Source organism: Oncorhynchus mykiss, chromosome 2 (assembly GCF_057628025.1).
Source record: "Oncorhynchus mykiss isolate SJ-2025 chromosome 2, ASM5762802v1, whole genome shotgun sequence".
NCBI classification, from domain to species: domain Eukaryota; kingdom Metazoa; phylum Chordata; class Actinopteri; order Salmoniformes; family Salmonidae; genus Oncorhynchus; species Oncorhynchus mykiss.
Window position 1 is genome coordinate 89823012 of NC_143023.1, and position 13838 is coordinate 89836849.

The 13838-nt window shown below is 46.9% G+C and overlaps 1 protein-coding gene across 5 annotated transcripts in view; it reads left to right on the forward strand.

Annotated features, from left to right (window-relative positions):
* Nucleotides 1-13838, forward strand: part of LOC110499409 (receptor-type tyrosine-protein phosphatase beta) — a 50793-nt gene that overhangs the window by 26390 nt on the left and 10565 nt on the right. For all 5 annotated transcript variants that reach the window (XM_036958598.2, XM_036958605.2, XM_036958594.2 and 2 more), the window contains 8 exons: nucleotides 8916-9179; nucleotides 9327-9590; nucleotides 9849-9973; nucleotides 10197-10335; nucleotides 10623-10895; nucleotides 11235-11376; nucleotides 12260-12396; nucleotides 12647-12910. In XM_036958598.2, coding sequence (XP_036814493.2) covers nucleotides 8916-9179; nucleotides 9327-9590; nucleotides 9849-9973; nucleotides 10197-10335; nucleotides 10623-10895; nucleotides 11235-11376; nucleotides 12260-12396; nucleotides 12647-12910 — 1608 coding nt within the window. The remainder of the gene's footprint in view (nucleotides 1-8915; nucleotides 9180-9326; nucleotides 9591-9848; nucleotides 9974-10196; nucleotides 10336-10622; nucleotides 10896-11234; nucleotides 11377-12259; nucleotides 12397-12646; nucleotides 12911-13838) is intronic.

Consider the following 13838-nt stretch of genomic DNA (forward strand, 5'->3'; position numbering starts at 1 on the left):
AAAACTTAATGCATGCTCTTCAACCTGCCCACACCTGCCCGCCCATCCAGCATCCCTACTCTGGACAGTTCTAACTTAGAATTGTGGGCAATTACAAATATCTAGGTGTCTGGTTAGATTCACATAAATCATCTCAAATCCACAATTAAATCTAGAATTGTCTTCCTATTTCCCACAACCATGCATCCTTCACTCATGCTGCCAAACATACCCTCGTAAAACTGACTATCCTACCGATCCTTGACTTCGGCGATGTCATTTACAAAATAGCCTCCAACACTAATCAGCAAATTGGATGCAGTCTATCACAGTGCAATCCGTTTTGTCACCAAAGCCCCATATACTACCCACCACTGAGACATTATGCTCTCGTTGGCTGGTCCTCACTTCATATCTGTTGCCAGACCCACTGGCTCCAGGTCATCTATAAGTCTTTGCTAGGTAAAGCACCGCCTTATCTCAGCTCACTGGTCACCATAGCAGCACCCACTTGTAGCACGCAGTTCAGCAGGTATATTTCACTGGTCACCCCCAAAGCCTATTCCTCTTTGGCCACCTTTCCTTCCAGTTCTCTGCTGCCAATGACTGGAACGAATTGCAAAAATCACTGAAGCTGGAGAGTCATATCTCCCTAACTAACTTTTAGCATCAGCTGTCAGAGCAGCTCACAGATCATTGCACCTGTACATAGCCCATCTGTAAATAACCCATCCAACTACCTCATTCCCATATTTGTTTGTTTTTTTGTTGCTCCTTTGCACCCCAGTATCTCTACTTGCACATTCATATTCTGCACATCTATCACACCAGTGTTTAATTGCTAAATTGTAATTATTTCGCCACTACCGCCTATTTATTGCCTTACCTCCCTAAACTTACCTCATTTGCACACTGTATGTAGATTTTTCCTATTGTGTTATTGACTGTACGTTTGTTTATTCCATGTGTAACTCTGTGTTGTTGTTTGTGTCGCACTGCTTTGCTTTATCTTGGCCAGGTCGCAGTTGTAAATGGGAACTTGTTTTCAACTGGCCTACATGGTTAAATAAAAGTGAAATAAAAATGTATCTCCATCCTTCTCCCTCTCCTCATCTATTGACTTCATCATATTTACCTTCTCCTGCTCTGTTTTCTGGATTGTATGTGCTGGAGACTCTGCAACATCTTCCATTTCCTCTCCATCTCATTTTCCATCTCCTCAAGTAACTCCACCCTATCCTTTTCCCTCTCATCTTCTATTGTTTTCATCATCTCATCAATGTCCTTTTCCTGTCTCAAGGCTGGGTCTGAGGGTCTGTCTGTGTAGAGCCTCCTATGAATAGCAGGGGGCATTTGGAGGAAGAGAGAGAGGAGAGCGTCCGTGAAGTCTCTGGCCAGATTGGAGGACACCTGAGCTGCCTGTCTGAGACTCCCTCTGATTGGGTGCAGAGCTGACATGTAGACACAAGGGTGTTGGGCTTAGTGCTGGTGCTGTCCTGACATGGGCCTAGGCTGGCCGGTGTGAGTCACTGGAATGGGGAATTCCCAATTAGGTTTCAAGCAGCCTGAAGAGTCAATTCTTTCCACACCATTCTTGTTTTGTGAGATACGACAGCATTATGGTTAAACCATTTCCAGTTTTGTTAAATACCGTTACCTGGCATAGAGCTAATCAGCTGTTTGATTCATCTAGCACACTTTCGATTGTCCCAAAGTTTAGTTCAGCAGTGTTGGATAAACTTTTTCCAATGTCAAATAAACGTGACTTATCATTCAGTTATGTTTGAAATGTCATCTCACTGCCTCAATGAACTCTCCCAGTCTCCTCAGCTCTGCCCAGAGTGCCTTGGTCTCCAAGTCCACCTTGTCCTCCAGCCTTCTAATGACCACACAGAGATGCTGGTTGTCATTCTCCTGCTTCCATTGGCTATTCTTCTGCAGCTCCTCATCATTCTGCTGTTTCTTCTGGCCATCATGGTGTCCTGGTCACTCTTGAGGACTTTGATGGCCTTCCCCATCAGCGTTACCTTCTCTCTTAGGAGAACCTCATTCTGAGACTTGTTGGACTGCCTCTGAACAAGATTATCAATCAATCAATCACATTTATTTATAAAGCCCTTTTTACATCAGCAGATGTCACAAAGTGCTATACAGAAACCCAGCCTAAAACCCCAAACAGCAACGATGCAGGTGTAGAAGCACGGTGGCTAGGAAACATGTTTAATGTATGGAAGGAGAAGACCATGTTCAAAAGGAAAATAAAGAAACCATGCTTTAGTACCAAATATTGTAGCATAAAATTGCACAACAATGATGATGCTCAGAGCTTATAAAACAGATACATAATAATGAATTAAACCTAAAATAAGTTGCATAAAAAATTTAGCTCTTAGTACAGTAAGGAGTTTTAGTCTCTTTGGACCAGGCAAACAGAAACAGTCCATGATGACTGTCTTGTATGTGGACAACCCGGTGAGGCAAACCAATCAATGCAATATACAGTACCAATCAAAAGTTTGGACACACCGACTCATTCCAGGGTTTTTCTTTATTTTACTAGTTACTACATTGTAGAATAATAGTGAAGACATCAAAACTATGAAATAACACATATGGAATAATTTAGTAACCCAAAAACTGTTAAACAAATCAAAATATATTTTATATTTGAGATTCTTCAAAGTAGCCACCCCTTGCCATTCTCTCAACCAGCTTCATGAGGTAGTCAACTGGAATGCATTTCAATTAACAGGTGTGCCTTGTTAAAAGTTGATTTGTGGAATTTGTCATTATGGGTTATTGTGTTTGTAGTTATGAGGAATAACATTAATTTAATCATCCATTTTAAAATAAGGCTGTAACCTAACAAAATGTGGAAAAAGTCAAAGGGTCTGAATACTTTCCGAATGCACTGTAGATGGAACTGACTTATTCAAGAGATGAAATGGCAAATCATTCAAACGGTTTGATCATCCATTTGTTGGATCATCCATTTGCTTCATGTATTTTATGAGTAGCCTAATCTGCACTCCAACACAACATTTAGAACCTAGAACCTATCATGAGAATTACAATTATGACATTATTTTATTTTGAACACATGATAGTCAATGAAAATGTATATCCTTAGAGTTAGAATCCCTTGAAAATTCTAATTCTATGTGCATACCTATTATGGCATCGCAACAATTATTAGTCGACACAGCTGTAGGGTAGGCCTAACCAATGATATAGGTCTACACCCAATGTTCCCTCTAAACTGCACATGTGTGTGGCCTCGCTCCTCCTCCAAACACTGCCGGGCAGAAGAAATGCCAGGCCGTGCAAAGATGCAAGAGATTGAACTTCACTGAGTTTGCCCCATTACTTTGCACTATACAGATCAACATTTTTTATGTGATCAAATCAACATTATATCAGCCCCTTTTCAATGCAACAAATGAAAACAAATCTAACTTTGCAAGATTTAGTCTGTGATTTTATTGTAGTCAGAGCCAGAGCGCAATGGAGTACAATTTTATTGGAAACAAGTGGTGTTTCAATCACCCGTGAGTGAATGCACTTTTCTTTTTTTGATATTCTTTGCTAGTTAGTGAGTTATTAGCCCAATTATTTAATTTAATTTAATTTATTTTGGGCAACAGATGTATACAGCAAAATGCACCATGTGGACCCAGAGTATATCACCTGAAAGTATTAATTAAAACGCTTGTTTCCAAAGTGGTCCTCGATGGTAAAAACAAAAACACACATAATGATTAAAATACAAAATTACAAACAACCATAAATACATTCATTTATATTGGCATCCTAAAAAGTGGCACTATTCTCTGCACTTCACCCTAAACTTAAAAATCATTTTCATTTCACATTCAAATAATCTATAAATTGCACATCATACCGATCCTTCAAATAATACATCTGACCAGCAGTAGGGACACAAGGGGCAGTGGAATGGTTTCTCTTACTTAGACAACCTTGTTTAAATGAAAAACTTTACCTGCTTTTTAAAGCTATTTTTACTTTTTATTTGCTTGATCTCCAAGGGAAGGCTATTCCATAGACAAATGCCTGTATGGAAAAACGTGCTCCTCGCAGTACTGTTTACTCTTGGGATTTTACAAGACATAACACTAACTCTGGTATTGGGACTGTGTTGGTTATAAACAATATCAATGTGGTTTTTCATGTAACCTGGGGCACGATCATTTAAGATCTCAAACATATGATTAAATTTAAGTTGGTCCACTCTGGACTCCAAAGGCAACAAGCCCACCTCCCGGAACTCCTGTACCCCTATGTAGGTCCTAGGGGTGACATTCAGCATATACCTGATAACATTATTTTGCATGACCTGCATGATCTTTTTCAGCTTTTTTGATAGCCCATTATACCAAGCAGAGCAGGCATAATCAAAATGACACTGAATCAAGGTTGAGGCAAGCAGTTCCTTAACTTTAATGTTAAAATATCTAGTGTTACTGTCACGCCCTGACCTTAGAGAGACTTTTTATTTCTCTATTTGGTTAGGTCAGGGTGTGATTTGGGTGGGCATTCTAGTTTGTCTGTTTCTTTGTTGGCCGGGTATGGTTCCCAATCAGGGGCAGCTGTCTATTGTTGTCTCTGATTGGGAATCATACTTAGGCAGCCTTCTCACCTGTGCTTGTGGGTAATTGTTTATTTTCTGTGTGTGTTTGTGTGCGCCACGATTGCGTCACATTCGGTTTCTGTTAACCTGTTTTTTTGTGAAGGTTTCACTTTATTAAATATGTGGAATTACATACACACTGCGCCTTGGCTCATTTATGACAGGGAGTTTGAAGACAGTGAACGTGACAGAATTACCCACCATAAAAAGACCAAGCAGCGTGCGCCAACTTGGAGGACGAGCTGGACCAGGAGGAGATTATGGCAGGGGACAAGACCCGGTCACGGAAGCTCCAAAAAATGTTTTTTGGGGGGCACACGGGGAGATTGTCGGAGTCAGGGTTTAGACCTGAGCCAGCTCCCTGTGCTCACCGTGGGGAGCATGTGACCGGTCAGGCACTGTGTTATGCGGTGATGCGCACTGTGTCTCCAGTGAGCATTCACAGGCCGGTGCGCTCTGTGCCAGCTCCCCGCATTTGCCGTGTGGAAGTGGGCATTCAGCCAGGACGGGTTGTGCCAGCGCTACGCTGGAGACCTCCAGTGCGCATCCACGGCCCAGTGTATCCGGTGCCTGCTCCATGCACCAGGCTTCCAGTGCATCTCCCCAGTCCGGTGAGACCTGTTCCGGTTCCACATACCAGGCCTCCAGTATGTCTCCCCAGCCTGGTAAGCCCTGTGGGAGCTCCACGCACCAGGCTTCCAGTACGTCTCCTCAGTCCGGTGAGACCCGGCTCCACGTATGAAGCCTCTAGTGATGATCCATGGCGCGAAGCCTCCAGGGATAATCCATGGCACGAAGCCTCCAGCGACAGTCCCCGGCACGAAGCCTCCAGCGACAGTCCCCGGTCCAGAGCCTCCAGCGACGGTCCCCGGTCCGGAGCCTCCAGCGACGGTCCCCGGTCCGGAGCCTCCAGCGACGGTCCCCGGTCCGGAGCCTCCAGCGACGGTCCCCGGTCCGGAGCCTCCAGCGACGGCCCCCGGTCCGGAGCCTCCAGCGACGGCCCCCGGTCCGGAGCCTCCAGCGACGGCCCCCGGTCCGGAGCCTGCAGCGACGGCCCCCGGTCCGGAGCCTGCAGCGACGGCCCCCGGTCCGGAGCCTCCAGCGACGGTCCCCGGTCCGGAGCCTCCAGCGACGGTCCCCGGTCCGGAGCCTCCAGCGACGGTCCCCGGTCCGGAGCCTCCAGCGACGGCCCCCGGTCCGGAGCCTCCAGCGACGGCCCCCGGTCCGGAGCCTGCAGCGACGGCCCCCGGTCCGGAGCCTGCAGCGACGGCCCCCGGTCCGGAGCCTCCAGCGACGGCCCCCGGTCCGGAGCCTCCAGCGACGGCCCCCGGTCCGGAGCCTCCAGCGACGGCCCCCGGTCCGGAGCCTGCAGCGACGGCCCCCGGTCCGGAGCCTGCAGCGACGGCCCCCGGTCCGGAGCCTGCAGCGACGGCCCCCGGTCCGGAGCCTCCAGCGACGGTCCCCGGTCCGGAGCCTCCAGCGACGGCCCCCGGTCCGGAGCCTGCAGCGACGGCCCCCGGTCCGGAGCCTGCAGCGACGGCCTCCGGTCCGGAGTCTCCAGCGGCGGTCCGCGGTCCGGAGCCTCCAGCGGGGGTTCCCAATCCGGAGCCTCCGGTGATGATCCACGGTCCGGTTCCACGGTCCCGAACCAGAGCCGCCACCGAGGATAGATTTCCACCCGGACCCTCCCCAATAGAGTCAGGTTTTGTGGCCGGAGTCCGCAGGTGGAAAAAAGGTGGAAAACAGGCTGCCTAAGTATGATTCCCATTCAGAGACAACGATAGACAGCTGTCCCTGATTGAGAACCATACCCGGCCAAAACATAGAAACAAACAACATAGAATGCCCACCCCAAATCACACCCTGACCTAACCAAATAGAGAAATAAAACGTCTCTCTAAGGTCAGGGCGTGACACAGACAACCAATCTCTAACAAAATGCAAATGCAACAAAATGCAATTCCTTATTCAGGGTCTCCTCTATGTAAACTGTAACCTTTCCTGATATCAGTATGGCTGAATCATCAGCATAAAGCAGGAGTTTGCCCTTTACTGCATCTGGAATATCATTAACATATATAAGAGAGGCCCTAAAATAGATCCCTGCGGTACTCCACAGGATATTTATTTGGCTTCTGACAGAACATCACCAACATTACTGTTGATGGAATGTATATGTTTAAATGAATGATTAGAATATTCCACCCTGAAACCATATAAAGGACAGTGAAATTGATCAGAATCATACAATTATAATTAATGATGTGTGTAGTGTTAGTCAGTAAAATTATAATAAGTTATGTGTGTAGTTTTAGTCAGAATTAGGGTAAAACAATATAACTCTATGGTATCTTAATGTACAATATGTCTCTATGGTATCTTAAACACAGGCTGTTCATGGCTAGGGGCCTCTGAAAGATTGAGGAAAGGACGGGAGGTACTTCCCACTGTCTCCCTATCTTGAGGGAGGACGGGGAGTGATTCTCACGGCCTCCCCTAATCTTCGTCGGCTGGGTGGTAGGACAGTATATGCGTAGTATACCTAATGTTTGTGTGTGAAAATATGTGCGTAAGAAGCCAGTATAAAATTAATGGCTTTGTAGAACTAACCAGCGCTGTCGTAAATAAACTTTCTGACTATCGTAGCTGGGCCTCCGTCTGTTTCATTTCAACCAGTATCTTACAAATTCTGGGTTACAGACTGAGTAGTAATTTAATTGGCTTATGAACATTGAGAACATAATTCTCGTAACAATTACATACTTGTGTTCTGTTGGTCAGAAAAGACCTAAACCAATTCACTGCTACGTAATTTAGACCCATGCATTTCAGTTTCATCAGGAGAATATCATGGTCCACAGTGTCAAAAGCTTTGTGCAAGTCTAACCTGTATAGTTCCCCTTCTCACTTTCCTGCTTAATGTGGTCAAAAAGGTGATAAGGCAAGTATCAGTGGAATGAGCTGTTCTAAAGCCAGATTGTAGTTCATAAAAAAGTTTGTGCTCATGTAACAGTATAACTTGAGACCGTCCCCTTGCCCATACCCGGGCTCGAACCAGGGACCCTCTGCACACATCAACAACAGTCAACCACGAAGCATCGTTACCCATCGCTCCACAAAAGCCGTGGTCCTTGCAGAGCAAGGGGAACTACAACTTCAAGGTCGCGCACCACCGCTAACTAAGCTAGCCGTTTCACATCCGTTACACTCAAGAAGGTACCCCTCAAGTTGATTAAAAACGAATCTCTCAACAACTTTAGATACTGTACTGAGGATTGACACAGCCTGTTTGTTTTACTGCTCTTGTTGTGGAGTGGAACCACCCGGGCTGTTTTGAGATCCTTGGGAAATGTAACGCTACTAATAGAAAGATAAGCATAGGTCAGCAGGGGAGTTACTGCTTCCTACAAGAGCACAAAACGTATAGGCTACATTTCAAGCTGTCTTAATTCAAGTGACAGTGTTGTATTTTGAGACAGGCTTGATTGTAGGCAGAGGGGTAGCCTACATGATCTAATTATCTGTATGGTAATAATAATTCATTATATTTTGTAAAGTGGTTTCTTGCATCTCACAATGCAATTTACAGTCACCTATTTGGCCCATGGTGTTACAGATCAAGTAAAAGATCATTAATTCATATCAAGCCCTTCATAATGTAAATTATTTTATTTTAAGTCTCATGCAATGTAGGCCTGCATTGAACACCACATATAGGTTTGTGTAGGCTATATCATAGAAATCAAAACTATTTCCACGTGAAAATGTAATGGGATTTGCTCCATTGGTATTGTATTGTTCAAGTTTCCGCTCACAAGACCAAAAATGTGCTCAGTGCCCCAAAAACTTTGAGGGAACATTGCCTACATCTCACAATAATCTGAATAGCCTACCAGTGCCGAGTCACCTTCCATTCCATTCATGACACTCAGTCCATTTCTGTTAGGTCTCCCTTTCTTTGCCGTTTAATTTTTCAAGAACTTTCTTATGAATGGCACATGCCTCAAGCTTGTTGGGGTCACCTATCCATTGAGCACACGCTACCAACTTAATGTTGTGTTGTAGCTTTTAAGGTATGTTCCTTTCATTATTACTGAAGAGAAAACATGAACAATTGTTAATGTTCCAGTATTTACAAGAAAAATAAGCTATTTAACAAGTTTTTACTTTCATTTTATTCACATACATGTTTTATTCAGGCTTCCCAGCTGCAAATATGAACAGTGATACACAGAATGACTGACTCAGTTCCCCTCTCTCTCTCTCGCTCTCTCTCTCCATCTTCCAGTCCCTGCTGCCGTAGGCGAGGTGACGGTCAGCAACAACGGTCGTATGGACTTCCTCAGCGTGTCATGGCGTCCGGCCAAAGGTGACGTGGACAGTTATCTGGTCACTCTGGGGGACCAGGAGAAGACAGTCCACACCCTGGCCGTGTCCAAATCCAGCCCAGAGTGTGTGTTCAAGTCCCTGGTGTCTGGACGGCTCTATAACATCTCCATCACCTCCAGGAGTGGTGCCTATGAGAATCACACCATCGTACAGGAACGCACACGTAGGTTTACCATGTCTGTCTGTCTGAAATGGGGCTCCTCTGCTTCAGTTTTCCATTCCGTGGTTTTAGTCATGAAGTCTCTAGTTAGACATGATAATACACTGGTCAATGTCTCAAAGTTCAATTCAGTTGAATTCCTCTCCCCAGAGCCCTCTAGTGTCCAGAACCCCACAGCGATCCACTCGGCCAGGGATGACTACCTGAAGGTGTACTGGCGCCATGCGGCAGGGGACTTTGACTACTACCAGGTGGTCATCAAGCACAACAATATCTTCCACCAGAACAAGACGGTTATGAAGAGCCAGAACGAGTGTGTGTTCAACGGCCTGGTGCCCGGGAGGCTGTACACTGTCATCGTCAGCACCTGGAGCGGGAAGTATGAGACCAGCGTGTCTACGGATGGAAGGACCTGTGAGTGATAGGAATAGTACTCTGTTATATCTCTTCTGTTGTTTCAATGTACAATATGTAGATACAAGAGTGGTATTTGTCTGTAATAATAATTTGGCTAGCTACATTCAGGTAATAACTAGTTGTGGTGAAGCAGGTTCTTTGTGCATGCTTCTTTTTAACCTGTCTCCCTACGTTCTGTTCCTTTGTATGCAAAATTAAGAGCCTCTCTGAGAATATTAAAGTTTTTCTATTCTATCTGGAATCTGTCTGTGACAGTCCCTGCGGCGGTGAGGTCACTAGCCCTAGCTGAGCGGGGAACGGAGGACCTGCGTGTCACCTGGTTGGCTGCTCCGGGGGACGTTGACCACTACCAGGTGCAGCTCCTCTTCAACGACATGAAGGTTAGTCTTCCTGGTCCAGTCCAGTACCTGGTTAGCCTGTCTTCATGTTTACAGTACTTTTATATTCGTCATATTTTCTTGTGTGATTTTTTTATATTTCATTGTTGCTTTATTTCTATTTGTGACTTTGGGTGTTTTTAAAAGCAAAATGTATTAATTGAATTTTGCAAAATGTATTAATAATCCATGTATAATCAATGTATTATGTATTATTATTATGAAGGTGTTCCCGCCCATCACCCTGGGCAGCAGCGTGGGGGAGTGTGTCCTCTCCTCCCTCACCCCGGGACGCCTCTATAAGATCCATGTTTCTACCTTTAGCGGCCCCAACCAGAGGGCCCAGTTCATAGAGGGCAGGACAGGTAAACCAAAACAACAGACTTGCTGGGTTCAAATACTAGGTTACATTTGTTTTCTTTCAGATACTTCTGTTTGATTCAAGTCTGCCTGGGGTGCCCGATGGGCAGAATTTGTTTGCACTTTTGGAACTTCTCCATTGAATTGGGGTAGCAAAATAGAACAAAATGCCACAGAATCTAACACAAACAAAACATAAACTAACAACAGCATTAATTTCCGTCCCACTTCCACCCCTCTTTCTCCCTCTCCTGCTATTTCTCCCTCTTTTCGTTTCTCCTCCTGTCTGCAGTCCCCAGCAAAGTCAAGAATATCCACGTGAGTAACAATGGCCAGAGCAGCAGTCTGAAAATCAGCTGGACCCCGGGGCAGGGTGACGTGGACAGCTACTCCGTGTCCCTATTGCTGGGTGGACCAGAGGCACGTAGGCTGGAGACGCGGCCCGTACCCAAACACCAGAATGAACTAGGGTTCAGCTCCTTGCAGCCTGGGCAGCTGTACAGTGTGACCATTAGATCTATCAGTGGCATACTGTTGAATAACAACACGGCCAGCGGACGCACCGGTGAGGAGGCTAGATAAGGACTTCATAACACATTCATAACCCATACGTACTGCATTCATAAGCAGTGCATTGGCATTTCATACTCTATATTTGGGTGCCAGTCTCACTGCGTCTGGCTATCTTTTATTTTATTTGTTTTTATTTTATTTTATTATATATCTGCAGTTTGAAATCAGTATATTTCACAGAACTGATTTGTTTTGTTTTCTTACCCTAATCAACTTTTGAAGGGTAATTAACAGATAGTGATTGGCTGGTGTGTGACATTGTCCCCTACATGGAGATACAATACTGTATGATAGAGCACACTATCTAATTCTGTGTCCCCTCTCCCCTCAGTCCCTTCTGCAGTGACTGGGCTGCAGGCTGACAACAGACACACCACCTGCACTATACAGGTGAGCTGGCAGGAGGCCCGGGGCGTGGCAGACGGATACAGCCTGCAGCTCCTGGACGACAGGGGACACCTGGTCACCAACAGGTAACCAACACCTGGGTTCACCAACACACCTGAGTTCACCAACACACCTGGTCACCAACAGGTAACCAACACCTGGGTTCACCAACACACCTGGGTTCACCAACACACCTGTGTTCACCAACACACCTGAGTTCACCAACACACCTGTGTTCACCAACACACCTGGGTTCACCAACACACCTGTGTTCACCAACACACCTGGGTTCACCAACACACCTGAGTTCACCAACACACCTGGGTTCACCAACACACCTGAGTTCACCAACACACCTGTGTTCACCAACACACCTGGGTTCACCAACACACCTGTGTTCACCAACACACCTGGGTTCACCAACACACCTGAGTTCACCAACACACCTGGGTTCACCAACACACCTGGGTTCACCAACACACCTGTGTTCACCAACACACCTGGGTTCACCAACACACCTGGGTTCACCAACACACCTGTGTTCACCAACACACCTGTGTTCACCAACACACCTGTGTTCACCAACACACCTGGGTTCACCAACACACCTGGGTTCACCAACACACCTGGGTTCACCAACACACCTGGGTTCACCAACACACCTGGGTTCACCAACACACCTGTGGTCACCAACACACCTGTGTTCACCAACACACCTGGGTTCACCAACACACCTGTGGTCACCAACACACCTGGGTTCACCAAAACACCTGAGTTCACCAACACACCCAGATTCAAATGGTCAATACTTTGAGGTTTGATTAAGCCTCCTACCTCTTGGGCCAGATGGGAAGTGTTTGCCATTTTGGGACTATTCCATTGGTTCAATTGCAGTAACAGAATGGTGCCTAAAAAAGTGTAACAAATATAATGCACAGACAACACAGTACTCATTTTTGTAACCAACAGCTCCCAGACATCCTCTGGCTCCATGCCGCTCCAGCATCGCTTTGACGGCCTCACCCCAGGGAAGAGGTACCGCGTCCTGGTTCACACCACCAGCGGAGGGGTCCACAGCGAGGGCGTCGAAACTGAAGCACGTACACGTAAGACTGCTTGGATTCATCTTCACTATGTCCCACACAAGTTCGTCAAGTGGTATTAATATGTGTAGTGCAGGTTGTCTAAGCCTCCTCCTGGAGAGCAATCGGTTATGTAGGCTTTATTGTAAGATTACACAAATAATACAGGAAGTCTTAGTGAAACAGGGAATAGAGAATCAGAGTCACCGTGAAGATGTATAGAGGCAATATGGAAGGAATATATATGTGGACCTGAGTAGTGTTGTGCTCCCAGGTCCGGCGGCAGTCAGCGACCTCTCCATCCAGGCCAACAGCAGCAGCAGCCTGTCCTTCCACTGGTCTCCCCCGCAGGGAGAGTTCGAAGGTTACGACCTCTACCTGTACAACGGAGATGACACGCTGTACGACCGGCGTAGCGGCCAGCCCAGCACACTGCAGGTCTCCTTCCAGGGCCTGAGGCCTGGTGCCCCCTACAGGATGGTGGTGTTAACACGCAGCGGAGAGCAGACCAACGACTCAGCTATCTGGGCCAGGACTAGTGAGTGAGCTGTACTGCTCCTGGGGTACTGAGATGCTGTGGGCAGGGGTATGAGAAGGGTTGGGGGGTACTGAGATGCTGTGGGCAGGGGTATGAGAAGGGTTGGGGGTTACTGAGATGCTGTGGGCAGGGGTATGAGAAGGGTTGGGGGGTACTGAGATGCTGTGGGCAGGGGTATGAGAAGGGTTAGGGGGTACTGAGATTCTGTGGGCAGGGGTATGAGAAGGGTTGGGGGGTACTGGGATGCTGTGGGCAGGGGTATGAGAAGGGTTGGGGGGTACTGAGATGCTGTGGGCAGGGGTATGAGAAGGGTTGGGGGGTACTGAGATGCTGTGGGCAGGGGTATGAGAAGGGTTGGGGGGGTACTGAGATGCTGTGGGCAGGGGTATGAGAAGGGTTGGGGGGTACTGAGATGCTGTGGGCAGGGGTATGAGAAGGGTTGGGGGTTACTGAGATGCTGTGGGCAGGGGTATGAGAAGGGTTGGGGGGTACTGAGATGCTGTGGGCAGGGGTATGAGAAGGGTTGGGGGTTACTGAGATGCTGTGGGCAGGGGTATGAGAAGGGTTGGGGGGTACTGAGATGCTGTGGGCAGGGGTATGAGAAGGGTTGGGGGTTACTGAGATGCTGTGGGCAGGGGTATGAGAAGGGTTGGGGGGTACTGAGATGCTGTGGGCAGGGGTATGAGAAGGGTTGGGGGGTACTGAGATGCTGTGGGCAGGGGTATGAGAAGGGTTGGGCAGTACTTGAGAAATTGATTTGGATCACTACTGAATGTCCTCAAAACATAATGCATAATGTGTTTCTCTCACAGAAATGACGTGGTAACAAATAACTAACTGGAGAACTAACTGGAGAACTAACTAGAGAACTAACTGGAGAACTAACTAGAGAACTAACTGGAGAACTAACTAGAGAACTAACTGTATG